The sequence below is a fragment of the Takifugu rubripes genome, chromosome 15, assembly GCF_901000725.2.
Source record: "Takifugu rubripes chromosome 15, fTakRub1.2, whole genome shotgun sequence".
NCBI lineage: Eukaryota > Metazoa > Chordata > Actinopteri > Tetraodontiformes > Tetraodontidae > Takifugu > Takifugu rubripes.
Window position 1 is genome coordinate 8868917 of NC_042299.1, and position 25685 is coordinate 8894601.

At 43.1% G+C, this 25685-nt stretch overlaps 2 protein-coding genes across 2 annotated transcripts; both read left to right on the plus strand.

Annotated features, from left to right (window-relative positions):
* The first annotated feature begins 207 nt into the window (after nucleotides 1–207).
* On the plus strand, nucleotides 208–13502 carry rabep1 (rabaptin, RAB GTPase binding effector protein 1). The gene is made up of 18 exons (XM_003970955.3): nucleotides 208–377; nucleotides 2178–2306; nucleotides 2414–2617; nucleotides 2936–3096; nucleotides 3201–3320; nucleotides 3982–4117; nucleotides 4277–4455; nucleotides 5152–5262; nucleotides 5385–5846; nucleotides 6364–6468; nucleotides 6532–6648; nucleotides 7551–7649; nucleotides 8072–8212; nucleotides 8565–8754; nucleotides 10489–10544; nucleotides 10938–11036; nucleotides 11200–11316; nucleotides 11464–13502. The coding sequence occupies exons 1-18, from the start codon at nucleotides 332–334 to the stop codon at nucleotides 11563–11565; spliced, it is 2574 nt and encodes an 857-aa protein (XP_003971004.2). The 5' UTR covers nucleotides 208–331; the 3' UTR covers nucleotides 11566–13502.
* A 347-nt stretch (nucleotides 13503–13849) lies between these two features.
* mpzl1l (myelin protein zero-like 1 like) lies at nucleotides 13850–22624 on the plus strand. Its single transcript, XM_003970954.3, has 6 exons — nucleotides 13850–14158; nucleotides 15326–15507; nucleotides 16201–16411; nucleotides 17908–18037; nucleotides 19528–19630; nucleotides 20026–22624. Exons 1-6 carry the CDS (start codon nucleotides 14086–14088, stop codon nucleotides 20119–20121), a joined length of 795 nt encoding a protein of 264 aa, XP_003971003.1. The 5' UTR covers nucleotides 13850–14085; the 3' UTR covers nucleotides 20122–22624.
* Nucleotides 22625–25685: the final 3061 nt, after the last annotated feature.

Genomic DNA, 25685 nt, shown 5'->3' on the forward strand with positions numbered 1-25685 from the left:
TCAATGATGGACTTTATTTTTCTCCTTGTGGATACAGTTGAAACCTTTTTTAATTAAAAATGACCCCTCTAGTATTTTAGTGTTATTTCGTTTCAACATAAGAAGTCGTCTAAATTATGTTAATATTTGTGTGACTGGTTGATTTGCATTATAATTTATCGGCTGACTTCATCCGAATGGCGGGTGTCTTTTAATTTGAAAGTCCAAACGGAAACGGCTGCTCTTGTGCCCGCGAGCTTAGCAGTGGTTGTGATGCTAGCTTGTGTTCCAGTCACTCCTCGCTGATTATTTTACATCCCCGCTAATATCCTCCAGCGCCCTCCAGGACGCCATGGCCGAGCAGGCCCCGGGACCCCCTCTGCTGTCCCAACATGACGGTAAATGTGTCGCCTTTCCCGGCATTTATCTTTGCAGAGGTCGGGAGCAACGAAGCCAGCGGCCTCTGCAGCATTGACCCCCAGTAGCTTGCTAGCATCATCAGGGCGACGTGTCACTGGATGTCAGCCGTTCGTGTCGATTAATGCACATTTGACACTCTAAGTAAACCCTGTGATATTGGTTGTAAGTCACTTAAGGGTTTGAAGTTAGAAGTGGGGTCTCCGCGCCATCGCGTCGCAATGATCTAGCGCTGTATTGTAGCTAAGCGTTTCGGCTTAGCTAGTATGCTAAAAGCTACTATGAGAGATAATGTCATTATTCGGATATAAAGGCAGATTCTGTTAGCTAGACCCAATCATGTCAGTGTTTAAGGTGGATCGGAGTGTTCTCCCCAGCCAATCACATTGTTGTGGTGCATGGGCGTATTTACGTCCCTATAGACGCCCAGGCTTTATCCAGGTGTCTTGCTGGATGGCTGTCATTTAATTTGGTTTACACTTGCTATATTCTTTGGCAATAATGTCTTCAAGTGTGCGTCATGTCTTCATGCTCTTAGACACAATCCAGCAAATATTTTATCTAGACATACATAAGAATCCTGCACGCAGCATGACAGAGCTTTATTATTATCTAAACCCGTCACAGTAGGCTTAAAATGTCATCCTTGAGATCTCAGGAAACCCAGTTAGGTTCCCTTCCTGCTTCAAGGAAGGGAACCTCCGTCATCCTGGGCCCCAAAGAAGCCCTCCCTGTCAGGATTAAACGATTACAGGCTTGTTGCTCATGTCTGTGGTCATGAGTTGAGCCGCAGGAAGGACATCACTGGACACCCCCCCCCCCCCCATTATTAGCAATTACGACTTTGTTACTGGAATCCTGAACACTCGGATATGACGTCATTCCTGGCTCCGACTTCTGTTTTATCTTTGACATCCTCTACTAAAGCTCACCCAGCTACTGCTTTTGTTTTACTTGTATACTATAGACGGAGCTTTAATCTGCGTAACCACTGTGCTTATGGCAATAGAAATGTTGGTCTCAGTGACTCCCCATCAGTCAATCAGCGGCTCCCTGACTCACGGGACGAAGCAGGTGAGACTGGGGACCGTTGGTGGCCCAGCAGGACCACCTCAGATGCCATCGCAGCTGCAAAACAAAGACTCCTGTGTCAGGATGCTCCCTGTTGTCTGCGGCCATCTTTCAGCATGGCCGTCCCTCACTAACTCGCCCACTAACCGCACCCCACCCTCTGCAAATGGCTCCTAGACGTTCTGACTGACGCCAGGATTGGACGTAGGACCTCAGCCAGCAGGAGGATGTGTGACGGTGTCGCCTCCCACAAAGTTAATGTCACTGAAGTTCAAACTCCTGCAGAGAAGCGACGACTGTTGAGAAGATCGCCAGGCGTGCACTGCCCTCTCTGCCCCCCTCTCCACCACCACAGAAGAGCTTCCTCCGCCAAGCCCCCCGCCCCCCCAGCCACACGTTTGTCCTCAGAAATAGATTGAATCGACAGGGGATGACATCAGGAGCTGGTGGCTCCAGGAGTGTGTGCTGTCCTCACCGTTCGTCTCCCTTTGCACAAATGTCTGCGTCTTGGCAGACCCCCCCCCCATGAAGCCCCAGAAGACAACAGCCCCCCCCCCCCCGCTCCTTTCAGTACAGACACCAAGCTGGGCCTTTACCTCGAAAACGAACATATTTTAACCGTTTAGATATCATTTCTAAATCCAAAATAATGACATTGGACCGGCCTACTGCCATTGGCATTGATCCAACCATGTTTTTCTGTTTTCCAGAGGCTCTGCAGCAGCGTCTCGCTGCTCTGGAGCAGGAGAGGGCCGAATTCATTCGTCTCAAACAGCAGCTGGAGGCTGAATTCAACCAGAAACGAGCCAAGTTCAAGGAGCTCTACCTGTCCAAGGAGGGTAAGGACGAATGTTGGCACCTCCAGATGCATCCATGGACCCGACGGTCGGATGTCGTGTGGAAGAGAGTTGCCAACAGACTCGGTTGTCTTTTCTTTCTTACACAGAGTTGCTGAAGAGGCAGACCGCAGTTTTAGATGAAACCCGGGTCGAGCTGGACTCCGTCCAGAACCAGCTCGCTCTGGCCCGCTCCGAGATAGAGACCATCAAGGCGGTGGCCACAGTGTCCGAGAACACCAAGCAGGAAGCCATCGACCAGGTACGCAGCCAGTGGCAAGAGGAGGTCGCCTCGCTGCAAGCTATCATGAAAGGTAAAGACTAATTTCGTGTTTTCTAAAAGCTTTTATCTAAAATCAATATCAAAAATGACAATAGAAGCGCGCCAGTTGAGACTGTCGGCCATCCGGGACACGGTTGTTCCGTAGAGTCAGAAGAGGGTTGAATGGACTTGCTCAAAGTCTTAGAACAAGCTAAAATACCTGGGGAAAAAAAAAACTTAAAGCAAGTCCAGCTGACCCTCTTACTCTGCAGAACGACCTTTGACCCCAAGACAAAGAAGTCCACCTACTGGAACCCTGAGTCACGATTATCATGATTGCCATCATGCCGAGTCTTCTGTTGTCCGACAGAAACCGTCTGCGAGTACGAGGTCCAGTACCACCGACGTTTGGAGCAGGAACGAGCCCAGTGGAACCAGTACAGAGAGTCCGTGGAGAGGGAACTGGCTGAGTTGAGGCGCCGTCTCACAGAGGGCCAAGAGGAGCAGAACCTGGAGGACGAGATGAAGAAGGTTGACCGTCTTTTTATGTCTCTTAAGTGTAACCGCAGGATTCATGGGTGTTTTCCATGAAACATGGTGGCGGACGCGCTTTTAACGCTGGACTCTTGGAAAAGGCGCAGGAGGATGCAGAGAAGCTGCGATCGGTGGTGATGCCCATGGAGCACGAAATCGCCGCCTTAAAGGCCAAACTGAGCTCAGCAGACGACCGAGTGAAGGAACTGGAGGCTTCCAAGGTTAGTTGCCGCAGAATTAGCCCAAACACTAATTTCCAAGTCTTTCCCCTTATACTGGGAAAATCTGATTAAAATAAAGCACATTAATATTTTTAATGTGATGTGAAGTCTGTGAAATAAGATATTCCTTTATTTGTGTCACATTGGGCCGCTCCCAGAGTGTATGAAAAACACACACGTGCACAGGTCCTGTTGGCACATGAGGCCAACGTGAAGTGAAATGAAATCAGCATTTAGTCTTGCACCTTCGTCATCAGCTTCGCCAGCATCCTCCTGTCTCCCACCTCCTCAGGACAGAGCCAGGGCTCCTCACCGGTCTCCCCAGCTGGTTTCTGTTCCTGGATTAGACGCTGCCAGCCCAGTATAAATGTCTGAAAGGCCTCAGGAGTGTCCCCTGTGCTCCACATTTAACATTAACACTTAAAGTGGTCCCTTTGCACCCTCATCTAAAGCATTTTCTGATGTCTTCACCTGCTGCTTCCGTCCCCTTAAGGCCAAAATTGTCTCTTTATTATTCATAAATGATCTCTTTATTCTCATGTCTGACATATTTCAGCAAATCTGCATCTTATTTGTAGCATTTAGGTTAATTTAGGGCATCATTTTGCAGCCCTGCGTGACAGCAAATCAACCAGGACTCCATGTTTTTTTTGTGCCACAGATGAAGGAGCTCAATCATGTTCTTGAGGCGGAGAAGTCCTGTCGCACAGATCTGGAGATGTACGTCGCCGTGTTGAATACGCAGAAGTCGGTCCTGCAGGAAGATGCAGAGAAACTACGCAAAGAACTCCATGAAGGTGCCTCTTTTGCAGTTTATTCACAGCTGTAATGGGTTTAAAATCTTTTAGTTATTTGTGCAATTTTATTGTATAATGATGAATCCTCCCTCTGGAGTGTGATACAGTTACACTTCCGGGTCGTTGGACATGTTTTATTGTTTTTTTTCCCCCTCTCAGTGTGTCATAAACTGGAGTTGGAGCGGCAGCAGCACAACCAGCTGAAGCACACGTGGCAGCGAGCAAACGACCAGTTCCTTGAATCCCAGCGACTCCTCATGAGGGACATGCAGAGGATAGAGAGCGTCTTATCCTCAGAACAGCTCCGCCAGGTGGAGGTGATAAAAAAGAAAGATCAGGTAGTACACACACACACACACACACACACACACACACACACACACACACACACAAATTTAATCACACTTGCGTGAAAACACACACGTCAAGAGACCTTCACACCTACAGGCCTTTCTGAACACACCCTCATACCAGTGTCTCACCAGCAGGGGTCGACACTTTGACCAGTTCTCAGTAAATATTTCATCCCGATGAACAAATTCCAGACTGGACATTGGACATTTTTTATGAGACAATTTGCTAAAGCTGAACCATTTCTTTCCCTGCGTTACTGTTCACAGATTTTAATTTAAGCCTTTTATTACTCATCGTCACTATTGCAGTATACTGTGAAGGAACTCATTTCTACACTCCACGTAATCAAGAAAGAGACTGTTTCAAATGTCTTGTGGCCTTGTCCCTTCATACCTGTCTCACCTGCTCCCTCCATATTCTCCCCCCTGGCAATCAAAATCTGTTGGATGCCTCTAAATCAAAAAGGAAGCTGAGAGGAATAAATGGCAACAGGTTGACTCACTTCCTGATTGAGATTCCTTAAAAAAACTTTTTTCCCCCTTCATGATTGTAATTGTTTGATTGGTGCTGTTTTGTACTCTTTTTAGTTACTTATTGTAACTAACGTGCTTATTGTAATTTTCCCAGCCGTTATTTGATAGAGGTAACCGTGAAAATTTATTTTACCCGTCGCTTTGAAGGAGGAGGACGAGAAAGAGCGGCTGAAGCAGGTGAAAGAGCTGCAGGAGAACAGTATGGGAGACAACACGGAGGCTTCAGAGGAGTTCTTCCTGGGGATGACTGTTGATGAGGTATTTCTTTCTTTATTCCTCAATGGTTTTAATTGAAAATGATGATGAGGTTAAGTATGAACCAGCTCAAACAGCTTTTATCTTGCCGTTGATCTCTATTCCTCCTTGTTTTTCTCTTTCAGTCCAATATTGACCACAGTGCACACGGTTCTTTACACTCTCTGGACACTGAGGTGGTTGCAGGGGGTCCTGCGGACCCCTTCAGGGAGAACCTTCGAAGGGTCCAGTCAACGGATAGCCTCGGCTCCTCGTTGTCCCTCCAGCACGGCCTTGGTGGACACAATCATAAGGCCAAGTCGGCCAGCAACTTGGACGAGTCGGATTTTGGGCCGCTGGTGGGTGCAGAAAGTTCCGGCGTGGACGGGAGCTTCGGAGAGACGTCATCGGTCAGCTCCATCAAACTGACAGCCAGCCACTTCCTGCTGACCAAGGATCAGGAGAAGGCCATCAAGGCCATGACGCCGGAGCAAGAAGAGACCGCGTCGCTGCTGTCCAGCATCTCTCATGCTGTGGACACGACCTTTTTGCCACCGGCGGGATACAGGCTTGTCAGCGACAGCGAGTGGAACCTCCTGCAACAAGAGGTGCAGCACCACAGCAGCCTTTGATGTCGCAGCTCTTTAAATGTGTAGATTGTCATCCAACACGAGATGTGTGGTCCTGGATGTCAGGGTTAGGTATACATTCCTTCAGATGCAGATTTGAACATGCTATATTACGGCTGAGATGTTACTGCAAACACTTTATTAGACTAAAGCTTCGTTATCTCAATAATACCACCTACTTTATGGCAAAACTACTTCCTAAAACTCGTATGCTTCATCTCAGATCTGGAGCACATTATCGGGATTTTATTGGGACATTTGTGGCTGTGTGATTGAGATGGGGGGGCTTTAGCTGTATGTCTCACATTGCTGACTCATTTTTTCCCTACTGAGGAAAGAAGTGCTTCATGGTTTTATCCAACCATCTAGAATCCACTAAAATATATGATTAATTGGCAAACATCTAACTTGTATATGTGTAATTCTGGTGTAAACTGCTCAGTAGTAACTCTCTTATTATAAGATTATGTTCATGTGATTTTAAATTCATCACCAGGTGAAAAATGCAGGCAGGAAGCTCGGCCGACGCTGTGACATGTGCTCAAACTATGAGAAGCAGCTTCAGGCCATTCAAGGACAAGAGGCTGAGACACGAGATCAGGTCAGCGTCTGTGCCGCCGCCACGATGTTGGTGTGTTTCCAGGCATTAACCCCTGTTTTCCAGGTGAAGAAGCTGCAGGTGATGTTGCGGCAGGCCAACGAACAGCTAGAGAGGACCATGACTGACAAACAGAATCTGGAAGACTCAGTTCAAGCAGGCAACAAGGAAACGGCTGCAAAGGTTTGGAACGTTTTCCTGCTTTTTCTACGTTTTGCTGTCTCACCACATTTCTTGCAAACTCTTTTGATGCCGTGTCTTTGCAAGAGGTTCCATTTTACACTGTTGGGGCCTGAGAGGGTTTTCAGTAGAGCGTCGTTGCCTTTGACTCTTTGATTCTTGTCATTTTTATCAGGTTTTTTTAGTTCAAGCTGTTTGTTTTGGGATGCAGCATCTTTTGACTATAATTTTCCCCCAATTTATATCATTTCAAAACAGGCAGACTTCCACCTTATTAGCTGCTTATTTAATTGGGAAAAACTCTGGATAAAACACATTTTGGACTTTTAAGTTGCCCATCCTGCTGTTATTAACGTGGATTTAATTACTACTTACATTACATCACATTATTACTGAAATGAAAAGACTTGGTTGTAATTTTGTTGTTCCAGGAGAAACTACTTGAATCTTTGGTTGGTTAACAAAGTTAGTTTTCTAAAACAGCATTGTTACTGCTGGAGACCACCATGAAACCAGGAACTACAGAATAAAATACTTACAAAGGTTGTCAAACCACTGGTAAAATCAAGGCTGGACTGGATTTTATAACAGCAACAGATGGTGAATGTTAACGTTTTGATGTCGAGACCCTTTCATATAAAACACTGCAACAAACATCTTCGTATGTATCCAACATGTGTCTGGATGACACATTGTTAATTATGTCATATGTTAGAGCGTACAATCCCCGCACCACAAGCCTCAGTGTTGCCCCCCCCCTATTATTTAGTTTTAATATTAACAATGTTCCTAGGATCTAAATTCCCATTAGCCTGTTTCTTCAGTTAGATATTAATTTGTCTTGCTTAACGACACAACTAGAATAAATGCAATCATTTAAGTGTTTCCTGTTTTCATGCCTTTAGGTGTCCACCCTCCTGCACAGAGTCCAGGAGTCTGAAACACTGCTCAGCTCGTTGCAACTGGCTTTTAGTGAAGCTAAGAGGAACACCCAGGAAAATTTGGTGAGCAGAAACTGGACCGCTGAATGGTTCTGCAGATTGATGCCAGTTTAAATGTGTGGGAGGCAATGGGGTCAAAGGTCAGTACTGCAGCACTGGAGGGAGGTTTTTAGCTAAATCTTAAGCAGGGGGGTTGATCTGGTGCTATCAACTTCCCCAGATAGATATTATGGACCTTGTAGGTTAGGAAAGGATTTTAAAGTCTAGTCTGGATTTTAGGGGAATCCAGCAGAGAATAGATATCATCTTTATTTCCAATTCTTGTTAAAGCAATGTGTGGAGCGTTTTTGATCAGCTGGAGGCTCCACACAGAATTATTTTAACACTGACTTACAACAAATGCTGGACAAGCTGTGCGGCATCCCTCAGGGAGGGGCCTGTAAATGTGTGACGTAAGGATGGATGCTGATGGGATGTTCTTTCAGATGGTGCTGGTTAAATCGAGGGAACAGGTGGCAGATGAGCTCAATAGACTCCAGAGAGACAACGAAAGCCTGCAAGGAAAACACAAACTACATGTAGAACTCCAGCAACAGGAAGGCTTCCAGATGCCTGATAATGTGCAGGTATGTGACTCTGAAGTCCTAAATACAGTATATTTGATTTCTACGTATCCAATGCCTGACTGTATGTAATTGACTGTTTGGCTGGTGCTGAATTGTTACCTCATCCTGGTGATTTATTAAAGTAATAAGCAAATAGCTTAAACAGTGAGTCAGCAAAATCTTATTCCCTGTTTGAACCTGTGCACTATCAGCATTTAAGGACATTGTGAACAAAGAAAACATTTTCTGGCTAAAGCGATTCTAATCTTTTACCACATTAATCATTTCTAGAATTCATCTTGAGATGCCAGCTGCTAGTTAAACGAACATTTCCTCAGTAGGGTGTCTGTAACATAGTTGAATCCTTCCACAGGAGCTGCAGGAGCTCGTGGTGCAGCTGCGCGACCACCTGGTGGCTTTACGGACATCATTTGACCACATGGAGGAAAAGCTGAAAGCAGAGATTTTGTTTCTGAAGGAGCAGATCCAGGCAGAACAGTGTCTAAAGGAGAACCTGGAGGACACGCTGCAGGTGGAGATTGAGGGCTATAAGGAAGAGATCGGTGAGCTGGCTAATTCTTCTTTTTTTTGAAAACGTCACCAAAGAGGGTTTGGGTTAGGGTTCAGCTGTCCTAACCCCTAACCAACATACCCTCTTTGTATCTTTGTGTTGTCTTTGATTCATTCAGACACCTCAGAAGGTATGAACTCGTGCTTTTTTATGTGTGAATTTGCATTAATAATGCTAATTCACATATTTGAATGCTGTTGAAATGACTAAAATATGCCTCATTAATTTGTAGTTTAAAGGAAATTTGGTCATTAGTGTCCAACAAAAGTTTTCAGTTTTAAGAATCAAATCACGATTCAACAGAGATTTTTGCCTGAGATTTACAAGAAATATGTTGTTTGGCCTTTTATGACTGATCGTATGACTGACAGGGAGTGTCTTGGATGGATGGGGTCTTGTTGGACCTTTGTGGCCCACCACAGGAGACTGCTCAGGTGGATCCCATCCAGGTGTGGGAGCCAACAATCCTCTGAGTTGCTGCAGAAGTTTCTTTTCCACACTGGGTACCAGGTTCACCCATGTCAGGAAACTATTGTGCAGCTGTGGAAACTCCTCACAGAGGTGGAGGAGGTTTATTCCTCCTCAGCTTTCTTAGGATGAAGAGGCTGAGTTGCTGGGCGGATGTGGTTGGTCCTCCATCATGTGCAGTCTGAGGAATGTGGAGTCTCTGACAGCCTCTTCCTCCTCTCTGTTGGGTGCTGTGTGGTCCTCAGCTTCCAGAGGATAATGATGTAGTCTTGTGTTTTCCTGGCATTGAAGATTGAGGAGCTTATTACTGCACCAGCACCTGGACCTCATCTGTTTGGTGCCTCATTCCTTGATCAGGCCCACGATGGCTGTGACCATCTGCCGATATGATGGAGCAGCATCCTGCTGGGTTTTCCAGCTGGTTGAGAGCAGAGATGGAGGGGTATAGAGATGGAACGGTCTGTGGACCTGTTGGACCTGTAAGTGAACTGGTGTCAGTGTGATATTTGGTCAGCTGGGATTTGGACCTTGATACGCTGCAGAAAAAGTTTCTCCATGCTCTTCGCGATCACTGGTGTCAGGGCCAGGGGTAAGTAAGCCTTTAGCCCTGTTACGGCAGAGGTTCAGGACAACGGGAAGGTGAATACTGCAGTGTGCTTCAGCCGCCTCGATACTCCAGCTGGTCCTGGTGCCTTTCCTGATATGGCTGTTTTGCCGGCCTGCAGTTCCTGATTTTGTTGATTGTTGAGGGGCGGGAGATGCTCTCATGGCAGTGAGTCCTCTGCTGTCTTTTTGGTCCAGGAGAGAGGCGTCTCAGGATGTTTGCATGAAAGTTGATCCACTTGAACAACCGAAGTGCATGTAAACACATCAGTCTGACTAATATCAGGTTCTCCTGATCCGACTAAAAATGCCTTTCCTAAATTGGGACTACACTTCCCTAATCCCAACCCAGCCTGTCTCTTAAATAAATGTTTTATTATATTGATCTTGTTGTCTAAGAGGTGTTGTGAGGTGAGTCTTTGATGAGATTAGCTTTCTTTCATCCTAACCAGCAACTACGAAGAAGCCTTCCGGATGCTTGCTCGTAGCTGCATAAGCAACATGTACAAATATAATCTTGCATTTTCACCGGTTATGTAAGGTTGTTTTCCGCTTGTGCTCGGGCATCCCCGTCTTTCCCATTTTTAAAGATTCTTGTTAGTTGATTGAATTCTCCAGACTTTCTTGTGATGTTTACTCATTTTGTGTCCCACAGCATCATTTTCCAGGCTGAAGACGGAACTGGAACAAATCAGAGTGGAGAAGGAACAGGTACACCCCTGCTCAGAGTTGGGGGTGGGGTGTGTGTGTATATGTGTGTGTGGGGGGGCTCTTAATCTAATTACCTATATCATATTTTCTCTTATGGCCTCAGCAACCCTCTGATCAGTCCTCTATTTCCTTTTTCGCTAAAGAATTCCTTTCTGACAGCAGCTTGTGTTTTTATTTTTTAGAAGTTTTGAGCAAATCATTTTGTAGAAAATGTTCTTATGTTCCACTAAAGTTGAAGAAATAATCGAAGAGTGGGGAAATTAGACGAGTGCAAATTTGCTGCTCACTTGTCTAACCAGACTGAAACTGGTCCTAAGTTGTTTAGTTCATTCAGGTTTTTTATTCATGAAGGCCTCTCTTGATAAAGATTTTTTTTATGTGTCATTTGTGTAGCTGCAGAACGGCGTGACGGAGAAGGCGGAACTGCTGGAGAAGCTGCAGAGCATGAAGATCAGTCTGGAGCAACAGCTCAAAGATCTCAGCGATACAAAGGTCTAAACAATCCTGAATGACATGTTATGATGTGAATTATCAGTTGAACCGTGGAATTAACCCAAAGTGACATGCTTACTGTATTTTCCAAAATGATTCCCCAGTTAAATGTGAGTGTCGGCGGCCTGTGCTTGTCGTAATATATTGTGTGTTTTGTTTGCAGGCCGCGCTGGAGGCTCAGGTTGTGGATGAGAAGGCTAAAGCTCAGCGACTGCAAACAGAGCTAGATGTCAGTGAGCAGGTTCAAAAAGACTTTGTCAAGCTTTCTCAGACACTTCAGGTAATAATTTATACGTGTATATATGGGGGGGGGGGGGGGGGGGGGGGGGGTGAGAAAACCACTCCTATGCTGCAGCATTTTACGAGTGAAACCTTTTTTTTTTTTTTTAAAGTTGTTTTTTAACCACTGCGTGTGTAATTTTACCAGGTTCAGTTGGAACGAATCCGTCAGGCTGATTCTTTGGAGCGAATCAGAATCATCCTGAACGACACCAAATTAACTGACATCAACCAGCTTCCAGAGACATGATGTCACTGAGACCCCCCCTCCTTTGTCTATGATCAATAGTCTGGTAATGTAATGAACCGAACCCTTCCAACTTCAGTGTAACCACAGAAGAAGAGTTGGGAGGACCGACGAGGAGCTCCTGTGACCATCCAGAGAAAAATGAAGAAACACTAAAATCAATTGTGAGAGGATAAATTTCTGCTGTATATCTGACATGTGTCTTGGTCACTTTCTCACCTTTGTTTCATTTTCTCAGCCAGTCAAAACTATTGTGATAGTCACTTCCTTTCTCCTGTCTGTTCCTTTTCCTGACAAGACTTTAATCTGGAATGTTCCCTTTGTCCTGTTTTTTTTGTTTTGTTTTGGTTGTAATGAAGGAAATCTTAGAAAATTAACCTGAATTTCCAAAATCAAAAAAACACAAACGGTAAAAAAAAGAAAAGCAACAACAAGATCAAAATCTAAATAGCGGCAAAGACAAACATAGAAAAAACGGGGTGGACATGAGGGCTCAGATTCACTTGGCTTTATTTTAAACACTTAAATATTTATCCCAAGTCACTCGAACCCTGTTTCATACTCGTGGGTCGTGTTTGTTTCAGGTCTGCGTCTGTATTAACTGGAGAACATTTTCATGGGTTTAAACTTGTCAGCTTTTGGCAAAATTGAGTGATTTTTTTTTTTTTTTTTTAATGTGAGCTGGAAAATGTGTCATGTTCCAGATTGAAAATGCTCACGTGCTTGATTTTGTCCAATTTTACAGTAGAAAACTCGGGCCACCTGTGGAAAACCTACTTGAATCATGAAATGAATTACTAGAGTTGACTATTCCTGAGAGTGTTAAGGAAAACCTGAGGTGCTTAGGGCTGTTTTCAATAAAGCACACTTTCAACATTTACTTAAACCGAAGCTAATGGAAAATCTCAAAATCTCACATCGCAGATTTAAAATATGAACGTATTCGTTTACATCCCGGTGGAGATTAAACTGAAACGAGTGGATTTCGAACTCTTATTCATATTTTTAGTAGTTCAAGGATTTTAACAATTCTAATGTAGAATTATCTTAAAATGACCAAAATCCCACAAAATGGTAAATTTGGCTAATTAGGAGTGTAAAGATATTATCCATTCGCCTCAAGTGGAGCGATTTCCATGACAAGACCAAAAATGTAACACTGTTTGGAGGACAGTCACAGTTTTGTGTTCTTTAAGTTCCTGTATTGTGTATATTGTATATATGTATTTATGATGAGTCAAGTGTGTTCTGACATTGTTGCACTGACTGACACTGAGGTTTTACAGTGTGAATTCTGGACATTTTTTCTGAAGGCCTTACAACAGATTTGTTTAGTTTATGCCTTTTAATTTTATTTGTAACAGAGATTTTGATTAAATTCTCATAAGACAATGTCAGAGTGGAAAAAAAAACATACATTGAAAATACAGGAGTTGATGAAATGATTGCAGTCTGAAAGTTCACACTTTTTTAGCACGACACAATCTTAGAGTAATGATAACATCTTTGGAAGCTTAAGTAACCTTAAACTTCACCTTTAGTTTACACTTAAAAATATGGTAACACTTGGATTTAAGTTCAGAAAGCAAAAATAAATACTAGCGATATTAACAGTTGTTTTGACTTTTCAGTTATTAAGTTTATGATGGAATTCAGAAATTTGGCCACAGATTTTATTATTTATAGATGGTCATGAGACTGTTTACACCTTAATGTGGATTCTTTACAAACTTTCCTGGGGGAATTTAATCCATCTCAACAATCATAATAATTCCTGTGTTGCATCTGTCCCAGAATGACAATAAGATTGGATTCATTTTTGTTTTGTTTCAGGGGTTTTAATAAATGTTCCAGCTGAAGTAAAACCATCAGCTTTAGCACAAATGTAAATGTTTCACCACAGTAATAATAATAAAAACATCAGTTCATTTTGTGTTAAACTTTGTACCTTTTTGTAAAAAAGAAAAAAAAGCCCCCCACCCCCTCCTCCAACCACCTCTTGGATTAAAATGTTTAACTATGATCAACTTGTACTTAACTGTTTATATTACCACTGTAAAGGGTGTTCTCTTTACTATATTTATTATGCTTTTATTATATATTTATAATTTTTTCATTAATCCTTTATTAAAACCGATGTGCAAATGAAAGCGAAATGATTAATTATTATACGCAATCATTTAAAAAAAAATTTGTTTGTAGTTTCTTTACATGATTGGGATTATGTGAAACGGTTCAAGGGGACTTCTTACCAGATGCTTCCCAGAAGAAAATCAATTAATATCTAGGGAATAATTATATATTTTTTTTACTTTTAATTTTAAATATTTTATTCGCTGTTTGTCGGGATGGACGCTTTGTCGATATTTTACAGATTGATACGTAAAAGTTCATCGTCCTTTAGGGGCAGCAGCAGAACCTTGTACGTACGACACTACTACTATTTTACGACGAAGACACGGGTTTTACGGCGGTTTTAAAAGAAGAAGACGACGAAAGAATACTCCTGTTTACATTAACATAATGGAACCGAAACGGGCGAATATATCCTATCGGGGATTTTCATTTGCTGTTTTAATGCTATTTGCCGTTACAGGTGAGTATGATTGGGTAATCCGGGTCAAACTGCGTTTGAAATGTCTTTATAACAGCTCGGTGTGCAGACTGAGTTAGCTTGTTAGCTCGACACATAGCTACACCCAAATTTCTATCCGAAATCTCACTTCTTACATTAATGTTTATCATCAACGACGTCGGTGATTTAAGATAGTTATTTTGACTGTAGATGAGGCTGGTTTAAGAAGGCTTAAATCTGAGTTGGATTTGGTGCAGTGCTTCCGCCCTTTGCAGATGTTCTTTAAAAGATAAGAAGGGCTGGTTGGGATTCTTACCCGTCTGACGATTGCGTATTCTGGAGGATTCGGGAAAGACAAATCAGATTAAAGTAGAATTTCTGCATAATCGTCGTTATTCACGGTACGACAAAGTATAGACAACCGATAAAACGGGTAATTCCGTCTTATTATAAAAAGGGGCTTTCCTATTGTTCATTTCTAAGCAACAGATGGCGTAAGAATGGGAACCGAAACCCGTGTAAATAATTGTTAATATTTTCTTTCTATATTCTCTCACGTGAGGCGCCCATGGACTGGTGCTTTCCCTTATCTCAGATTTATAATGGCAGGAAACTGATGGAACATGGTCTTTGTTTCCTGCTGTCAAATTATCCTCAGTGTTATTTTTGCAGCAGTGTTCTTGTGTTTGATTGTCAAGTTTCCCCTAAAGCTTTTTTTTTGTTTGAGTTTGACATGATTGAAATGACACTGTTTAAAGAAGCTGTCCATTTTCATAAGCAATGAATGCTCTGAGGGCTAATGTAAAGTTTTAAGTTTTAACTAGTAGATGACTAATAATATTTTACTATTTATTGATTTAGTTATGTTAAAACATTGTTTTGCATATTAACATAATTATGTAAAACTAGTATTGCCATAACAGAAATACGATTTAAAATGACACACAACGGCATACTCTCCAGCTTTGGCTCATGCTAACAAAACTGTTAATGCTAACTACATTAGCATTTGGATCTATCCAAGTGAAGATCTCTGTTGTGCTTGTGTGACAAGGAACAGAAACGGTTTCAATTGCAGTTTGCAATTTCGAGTGACAAAAACATTAAATATAAATAAGGTAACTGAAGCCTAGTAAGACTTTTGTCATCTAATATCCGTCATCTGACTTTATTCTGTCTCCTTAACAGCAACAAAGCCTTCATCAGCAATACATATCCATGCAGACTCAGAAGTAATAGTGCAGAATGGCACCACGGGGATCCTCCGCTGCACCTTTAAGTCCAGTGAAGTGGTCAGTAGTGCCACGTCAGTGACCTGGAGTTTCCAGTCAAGTCAGCCAGACAATCCGTTCCACAAAGGACCGTATGTGGTGAGTGCTTTGTAGTTCAGTGTGTATTATTTTGCTCCACGTGTTCATTAAGTTTTAACAAACAAATTTAGAAAAATGACAATGTTTATTTGACTTTACTGTTGTAGTTTTCAGGGGGATACAAGGTTATTTTTCTATTGTCAACAAAAAGAAATGGCTGGATGTGATTGTTACTGCAGATTTTGGATACCGCTTCTTGGAGCAGTCTGAATAGCTTTTTTCAAAGCATGTATAATCCAGTTGGTTATTCTATTAAAAACCTAATCTTGTCAATCAATTATGTAATGAATGTGGCATAATTAAAATAAATTTGATTCTAATATGCATGTGTGTGGACTTCTACAGGACAAACTACACATTCAGAACTTGCACAATGTTCAAACACAAGGTGACATTAAGGTGCCCCACAACACACAAAGACTCATCTCATATTTACCAACAAACATCCTGATGATCCCAGAGGCTAATATTCTGTGTACGGATGAGACTAGAACTTTTGGGAAGCTGCGTGTTCTCTCACATCTACTGTCTGAGGCTGCTTTGTCTACATTGTTCATGGAAAAAGTCCCAAAATTAGTGAAAACAACGTTTACAAAAAGTAGATTCTTTTGCTGTTGTTGTTAACTTGAATAGGTTTGAGATCAGTGGAAATTTGCATTATCCCCATAACCTGTTTTTTTCCCCCATTTGTAGCTCTTGTACTATACTAATGGGAAAGGATTCCTTGGACAACCCGAGTTCCAAGACAGAGTGCAGTTCATTGGAGACATCAACAAGAGAGATGTCTCGATACAGCTCAGTCCGGCTCAGTTCACTGACAACGGAACCTTCTTTTGTGATGTAAAGAACCCGCCAGATGTGACAGGAACCCCAGCGCGAACTGAGCTCAGAGTTGTGCTGAAAGGTAAGTCATGCAGTTCACCATGCAATGTTTTGAAAAGGACAGAAAAGCCAAATTATAACTGCCATGCCTGTGCATTTCAAATGGTTTGTTTCAATTTTTCAAGTAAACTGAATATCTGTCCTTTTGAGTTTCAATCTGAATATAAAATTGAACAAAAATAAGACAGAGATTCTCTTTTTAAAGTGGAAAAACGTCAAGGGCCACCCTGCAATTGGAGTCTAAACACAGACTTAAAGTTTATGCCAGCTAGCGTTAGCCGCCGTGTCAAACACTCACGGCGCTTGCATATTGTTTTAGTTCTGTCTGTCATTCGGTCGCCGTCAATAATGACCCCTGACAAACCCAAAAAGGTGCCATACATCAGATTTATACGTGGCCGGGTCATCTTGGACGATGCTTTCCCCCTTCAGATTCATGCTAAACCTCTCATAGCTTCTGTTGTTGTTGTTCTTCTTCCGGTAGTCTAGATTCAGCAAAGGCGTGTTGCTGCCCCCTCAGGTCAGCAGAGGAAGTGCGTGTGGACCTGCCACATTCTTTGGTAGTGTGGATTTTTTTGACACAACAAAACAACCCAGACCCTCACCGAGACGTCTTGTGACGTCATAATATCGCGATATCTTACGATATCTCGTCCCACCCCTAGCAAATCAACTTAGTTCTTTTCAGACAGTAACAAAAGTCAATCAAACTTAAAATCAACTTCAGATATTACCAATTAAGGACGTTTTATTTGTAAAAAAAATCTGTTAATGTAGTTATGAAGAGTGAGCAGATGGACGCGTCTCATTGCCATGAAATTGAAAATAATCCTGCAACAAATATTATGTAGTTAAGGTGGAAATTATCACTGCAGGAAAGGTTAAAATGTTGAGTGACTTGACTGTAACTGACTGGGATACAATGACAGGTGTGCAGTCATCAATGCACAAAATGGACCTCACAGGCAAGGATATTGCTGTTGTGTTTTGTGTTTTAGTTAAGCCTTTGGTCACTAGATGGCGACATACAGTCGTTATGACTTTCTCGTTCATTCTCACATTAAAGATCTCGCGAGAGTACATACAGTATGTATTAGGCATTTTGGTTGTTGTTAACAGGTTGAATGACTAAGGTAAATAGAATACTACCAGTTGGTCAACATGCAAAGCTGAAATATGGACTCCCTTTGGCTTTCACAGAGAAGAGATGTGAAGAGGTGGCAAAAACCACGAAGTGGTAAAGAACAATGCCTAACCCAGCATGATGGAGCACCTTGCCATGCTGCAAAAGTCATGAATAGTACAGGTTGCAAATCTTGACTCTTAAAGTCTATACATTTGCCATTAACGACCATCGACTCTTATGAAATGTAATTATACTCCAATATATTATAATGTCTGAGAAAATGATCTTACAACAAAAAAGAAGGACCCTGTATTTGGCTTCGCCATCCTCTTGGCTGTTCTTTCATAGACCCGTTCATCGGAGTTCTCAATGCAGGAATGTTCTGTGTCCAGAATCTCTTCCTCAGCCAAACACAGCTGTCATAGTTGGATCAGTCTGCGCTGGTCTCTTCCTGCTGGTCGTCATCGCTGCTGCCGTCTGCATCACCATGAGGATGCTTCACAACCGCCACGATTATGAAGGGTGAGTGTCGCCGCGCTCGCAACTTTGTAGAGGACGAGACCGAAAATGGTAATTTCTGGAAGAAATCAGGCCAAACACAAAGGTCTGGAGAAAAATAGAAACATAAGTGATCAATATATATATATATATAAACTATATAGATATAAATAAAATATCTGTAGTAGAGGAGTGAATCAGAAACACAGTTCTGGCTTAAATACCACTAAATATTGATTGTTCCTGTTGAACTTTAGATTATTTGGGTTTTCTCAGAATGAAACCTGATCTTGATATATGAAATCAGAAACAGGCCTGTTTGCAGTTTATAACACATTTATTACATGCAGGTTTGGCATATCAGCACATTTAGCCCCTGATATTAGATGTGTTAGAGTGAAACGTATGACTAACTAAAACCCACACCATTTTCAGCAGCCATTGACCTAAATTTGCCCCTTTTCATTGTTCTTTTTAATCATTATTCATTCTCTTTTCTAGTAATAGTTATACAAATGAAGACCATTACTAGCAAATGTCACTGGCAATGGTTTCGTGCAGCATCTAGTTTACAGTGAAATGACTGTTTGCTGCTTACAGCTGCAGGAATCTGTCGTTAAATGAAAGGTCAGAAAGGGGAGGCCTGATTCCTTCCATCTTGTTCTCATAAACCTCGACTTGATCTGTTTATCTGCCTACTAAAACCCAATCAGTGAAACCAATCTTAACAATAATAATTAGATGATACATGAAGTCTAAAGGGAATTTAAAGAGGATGTTGGGACCTCGTCTGACTGAGCTCTTTTTCCAAATCTATTTTTCTCCTGCTAGATTTCATCATCCCAACATAATTTTCTGCTCCTAGTTATTTCTCATAAAAAAGCCAAAACAAGCTCTTCCCCAACTTGGGTGATATTTCGAGTTGTTGCTGTCCGCTCATGGCAAGGATTCCGGCTGAAACTGTCGTTTCCATCGGTTTAACCGTTGCCGTCGGCGATCTTCCGAGACACTGATGGATTGTGGAGTCTTCCTTGGTTTTTCCACTGGTGCCAGCCATTCTCATTTCTGTGTCCTAACGTGTCTGTGAGGCCGTCTGCAGCCTGGTGTCTTCATCACCTTCTAACATTCCAAACTTACCCTCCTCTTCCTCCTCTTCTCCTTCTTCCCCTGTCTTCATCTCCATCAGTATCCTTGAAATCAGTCACATAAAGAGGAGAACTCTGAAATTTATAACTTCCAGTGAAGCCTCTGTTTGACTAGAGCTGCAGCATCATAGATGCGCTGTTAGATTACCGGAGGATAGAACGACAACCTCAGGCTAAATTCAGTCCTACTTGCATCAGTTTTGGGTTGTTTTCACTGTCCAATAAGAGCTCTCCATCGCTCTCAGCTCCTCCCATGTTCTGAGTTTCTTTTCTCATGGTTTTATTTTTGTCCTCTCCATCATCATGTCATTTGTGTCCCACTGGCTGCGCACCAATGGTTGCTCAACTCCACGCCAAACCCTAACATAGATGTACAACTTTGGAAAGCTTGAACTCTCAGGCTCTGAAGCCTCAAAAGGTGGAGTCCAGTCTGGAAGACTCCAGGCCCACCAGTCCCACGGCTCCACTGCAGGTACGAACCGGGGACAAAATACGCAGCTCCTACCGGCATTTGAGTAAAACACTTTATTTCTATTGATACAAGCGAAAATCGAGATATTTCACGCCGTTCTGAGCGGACGAAGGGAACCGGCGACACAAACGCACCATCACGCCTCTCATATTGTTGTTTGAGTGATTCTAGAAATCAGCTGTAGTTGTAGTGCTAATAAAGACCCAATGAAACTGAGCCGGGAGCCTCCAACACTCACAAAAGAAGGAGACTGCACTAACAAATCACCTCAGAATGTCGCCACATTTATTTTTGTGTTATTTCCGTAATTTAAGCAGCGCAGCGGGAACCCCAGAAGAGCTGAGCATGGCTGCTTGTACCTTTGACTCACTCTGTCCTGATTCGCTGTGTTCCAGGGCCCGGTGATATACGCACAGCTGGATCACTCGGGCAGCAAGAACTCCTTCCATAAGAATGAACCGGTGGTGTACGCCGACATTCGCAAAAACTGAAGACAACCCCTGGACCAAAATAAAACTCATCAGAGCTCCCTATCAGCTGTTTTTCCTGGGAACATTGGAGAAATGGTGCAGTTTTCTCTCTTCTTTTTGTTTTTTTCTTTTCGTATTTTGTCCTGTGGAAACACTCGTAAAGACAAAAGGGTGACAGCGAAGGCTCAAACATCACGTTTACTTTCAGGCTGTCAAGCGTTATCATCCAAATTATGGGTTGTTAAGCCGATGGAACGTCATCCTTCCTGTAAATAACCATTGATATGGTGATTATAAACGCCCCTCAAACTCAGCTAAGATGAAAAGCAGGACAAAAGATGACCCGAGTCAGTTTGATCGGACAACTTTAGAGACCCTTGTGGGACACTGAAGGCAGAAAATATTGCTTCCTCGTGCACGTGGTAAACGATCGGGTGCACGGGAGGCAAATGAATCGGAAATGTCTCCTTCTGATACGTCTTTATATTTGTTTGCTCGTACAGCCCGATAGTGCAGGCGAAGGTGCTATGCTGCAAGCAGGGACCTCTAGAGGGACGTGGATGTGCACGTTACCTTTGTGGGCTATTGCTTTCATACATCGATGCATGATACGAAATTCGACACATTCATTCTTTAAAGTTAGTGTTCCTACTGTATGAATCAGAGGACGGGCTGATGGGCTTCCAGGGAAGATGGTGCGCATCAGAAATGTGGCCCGTGTGTGCACGTGCACGTGGCTTCACCAGAAACGCAATTTCAGTTTTTCCTCTCTTCAGTGTCCTTTCATGGGCTCGGTCCAAAACGCAGAAGAGCACCAATCTGATGGTCCCCTCGTAGTTTACGTCTGATATGAACGTTCCCTCCGATCCCATGCTGAGGACGCTTCTGTGACGGCAACATTCCATCTCGGTTTTGTTCGTTGTTTCGTTTTGTTTCTTTGAAGTTTTGTGCGGTGCCGATGTGAAAATAAGGACTTCTTGATGCTAAAAACCTGATTTGCATGTCTGCAAAATGCTAAAATATCCATCCTCATATATTAAGTACATTCTGTTTTATTGGGCCAAATATCCGAAGTTGCTTTGAAGTAGCTGTGAAGCTTTAAAACACATTCCACTGTGCTTTTTTTTCTGTCATATAACATTGAAAAGTCCAATTTTGGAGATTGTGTTTGACTCGACGGTTGCTGACTATGATAATATCTGTGTTGCAGCTTCAGCTTTGTGATCCTGAATGCAGTAAAGCTCAGTTCTTTGTATATGTTTCTCGTGCCTGTAAGATAATGTGCAGTTTACTGTAAGTCATTCCAGTCTGGCTTCAAGGTCAATGCTTGATAAATTGTCCTTTTTTTTTTTTTTTTCTTCCCTGGACAATGGTCCCACTTTTTTGTTTTTTCCCAGTTTGTGACTCTTCCAACTGTCCGTCTTCGGTCTTAATTGTCCGTTGCCATTTGTTGCGATGCATGCAGAGCCTGTGCGGAGCGTTGAGCCGGTCACATCCGATGGGTTCCAAAGTGTACATAACTGTGGGGTTTAAGTTGACATCCGTAAGCCCCAAGACACATATCTACATCTAACAGTGGATTACGTTTAGACGTCTGTTCACTGTGCACAATTGGATTTTAATAAGTGCAGATTCTTTACAGTGCTCACAAACTTTATTTTCTTTTAAGGGTCAAGCTTTAAGTTTTCAGGGTCAGATAATGTTTTTTTTGTGTTTTTTTTACCCAGCAGAATTTGTTCATGCCTCTAACATTGTGTATCTGTGTAAATTGATTAACAGGAATAAGTAACATACGTTTTGCTGCTGTTTTGCTTTTTCTGATTGTCCAGGCTTATTTATGACCTTTCCAATTCCAAGGGGCCCGTCTGGGTCGTCTGGCCTCGCTTGAATTACTGTTTGCATTTGATTTCCCTGATACTGTCTGAAATCTGCCCCTGTCGAAGTGACCACAGCTTTGAGAACACAACAGCGACGGCTCTCGTCTTCCAGATTCACCCGTTAACGTCTCTGTTAATGTGTCTTCCTGCTCTCTCCATACTCCAGGTACAGCCCCAAATGAAGGAAAAATGCATGTGTGATGCATTATCTGCTGTTTGCTTTGCTGTTACTGGCTGCAGTGCTGTTGTAGAAATTGTGCCGTAATGTAAGATGCTAAAATCCAGAGATTTTCTAATACGAGCAAAATCTACAGTGTATCCATGTTGTTGAAGAGTAAATACAGGTAGGAAATTTTTACTCACGTAAGTCTTAAATTCTTCGTCGTGTGCTTTTACGAGTAATTATGTTGTAAAATATTCATATCTAAGAAAAGAAGTTCCCTTTTCCGTTTGTCTATTGATGCTCTCAGTGTAATGTCCTTAAAACTGGAATGTTGTACATTCTGTGCCTTTTGCATTTCACCAGCTGACTTGAACGTTTGCTCCAAATTTACTTTATTTTCAATATCATTGTATTTTTTTTTTTTTATACATCACATCTGCATTAATGGTTTAAATTTTATATAAAAGTTATCCATGGCCAAATACTTGAGTGGGTTCCTTTTATCTTTCCAACATTAAATGTCAGTTGTGAAGCGTTAAGTAATACTGAGATTTAATAAAGTGACCTTTCTCGTTAACGATTTGGTGGGGAGGGGGTCTCCCTGCATTGGAGGGTTAGAAACAAATCTCCCACTGGAAGAGGGTCGTCCACAGACCTGTCCAAAATTCCTGGACTCAGATTAAGAAAATTGGGATTGGGCCTGTCCCCGGAAGAGACCAGCAGGTGCTGGCTGTCCTGGTTCCTGGGGTTGGGGACGCGGTAGAGGATTATAACCTGGATGAAGATGGTTAGAAGCCAGACGATCATTCTCAGCTCAAACTAGTCTCCATAATCCAGTGCACAGCTGAGCTGAGGGAAATACAGATGGTTTGTGCGTGATCTCGAGATTTTACCAGACAAGGATGTGAAGCAATAGGTAAAGGACTGGACTACTGCGGGCTCAGAGGCCCCAGCGCATGGAGTGAGACCGAATCAGGCCCCGTTGATGTGGGCTGAAATTTGACGATCGGCCACTAGAGGTCAGTGTTTCCAAGGTTAAAATTCCCGAACGGAGCAGAAGGCCTGACGTGGACAGCGATGGTGGTGATGGTCTCATGAAATGCTGCCTGCGCACGCACGCACGCACGCACACACAGAAACACATTTTCATCTGTTTTTTTTGCCACTTCTATTTCCTGTCTTCTTCACATCCGTCTCGTGATTTTTTTTTCAAGTATACATTTTTTTTAGCAAACTTTGCAAAGCAACAAGGAAAGCAGCAGTAAGATGGCGGCAGCGTTGCTCTTCTATACTTTTCCAGAGTAGACAAACTCAATATCGACAACGTTTGAACGCCGGAACGGAGACATAGCAAGTTTATGGCTGAAATGGCAGATTACAGTTAGGTCATCTGTCATCACCGGAAAAGGGCTGTAAATTCCCACGTTGATCTGGATGTAGCATTCCCACCGCTGCCGACTGTAGCCAGGGCCGATAAAAATCTGGGTGTGATGCAGGGTCATTTGACCTGGGGGTGGATGCCAATTATACTCGTTCCCACCAACAAAAAAAAGCTGGAGTTGTGGGTGTTAGAGGGTAGAAGATCCATTTAAGGGGGGGCTTCTTTAGACGCAAATGTCTCTGAACTCCTATGGCTGCCCCTCCAGTGTCCTCTGTCCCCTCACCCTGTTCTGGTGGCCTCATCATGAAAACAGAGATGCATTGTCGACATTGCTGTAAGCACCCACACACACACACAAACGGAAACAGGGGATTCATATCCGTCAGCTGATCCGAGTGGAAATGCTGACACTGGCCTCCAAATCTGCCACTGCTCCCTGAGGAGGGGGACAAAAAGGGTGACAGCGAAATTGAGAAGGGGGCATTTTGACAACCGTTTAGCCAGGACAGACACATTCTGGTGGGGTTTCACTGAGTACAACAATCAGTCCTCCCAGCTCTGGAGAGGTCACAGCCTCATTTCATTTGTAGTACCAAAAAAAAAAGACTTTTATTGATGGTTGGATGGATGATTCCATCCAAATAGGCTGGATTTGTTGATCTGATTGACTGCTTCAATTAATGGCTTCACTCGACATGATTTTACAGCTCAGCCTGGTGCAAATTTGTCCTGTTAAGTGTAGAAAAAGGTGCCTTTTCACTCCCAGCTCCCCAAATAATGAAGCTTTGTGAGGCATCGTGTGGCTGAGGTGTCTAAATTCTTCTTTTTTATATACAGAAAGTTGTGGCTTTGTTTTGCTGACGGAGCAGGATGCTTGACCTTCCGCTGTGAACATCAGTCGCCTCCTTTTTCTCATTAAAAAAAGCAGCTGATTTGGGTAAAAAGACAGAAGGCAAATGGAAGCAGAGGCTGAAATGATCCGCAACCTAGACTGCAATCAGTTGACTGTGACTCCTCTGAGTGTGGAAAACCTGTCACCCATTGTTTTAGCTGAACAGACGCACTGGTCTCGAAACCGGAAACCAGTCGATGCTCTCAGCTGTGATGTCTCACACAAACGCGCCCTCACGCAGAGGCAGAGTGCAGCGATGACGCCTGCGACGGTCAAAAATATCCTCAGCGGAACTGCTAGAAGTGATGTCACAGTGCTCTTTGCTCCCTTTTTACGCTTTAAACATCCTGGGAACGGCGGCCAGGCAGCAGAGGTTATTTTAGCCACACGTGCAGACACACACCAGCAAAATCAATTTTTCGAGACCTTTCGGGGACAAAGTTGCAGCCGCTGTCGCAACAGGGAGGCAGGAAGTTGAAGAGCGTGTTCCGAAACTGTTTACAACCACGATGATGATTAAAAATAACTTTTCAGCAGCTTTACAATAAGCTTTTTTCCTACTTCCTGGAACACGACATGGAATAATTCCTATTCAGGTGGTGAATGCGTAAGCAAGCCCATTACATCGTCACCATCTTTTCTGGGAGAGAAATGTCCGAGTTTAACTTATTGGCTCTTCCTTTTCCCTTTCCTCTTCCTGTCATTCACACATGGAAATCCAAAAGAAGAAAGGCCCTAGCCGAGGGGGTGGAGGAGGGGTGTAAAATAGATCTAAAAAAACAAACATTAAAGCCTATTCACGACAAAATTGTTCACATTCCACGCATCCCAGGCATCTCGCGCTGGTTTGCGGCCCTGTCAATCCAGGAGCTGCCGCTTCCTCCCTCTCTCCCTTTTGTCTTACTCATTCAACCGTTTGGGTCTGTTCCTGCTTCCTTTCATTCCTGTTTTTAGGCAGCATCCTTTTCCAGACCAGAGGAGTAGCTATAATTGTCCTCCGCCTCCTCCAGAAAGAATGTCCAAAGCGAGTCGACCTTTTGAAGTGGGCCATTGTGTGCTGACCTTAAAAGGTGAGGGGGTGGGGGGAGGGTGTGTGTGTGTGTGTGTGTGTGTGTGTGTGTGTGTGTGTGTATGAATGGAAAGGTGAGTAAATTGGATGCCGGGGGAAGTGTAGGGGGGGAGATGACGACCGACCAGGGTTGTGCCAGTTTATGCTGGCAGCGTTTAACTGCTGCTTGAGCTGGTCGCTGACAACGGTTGAGTTTATAGAGT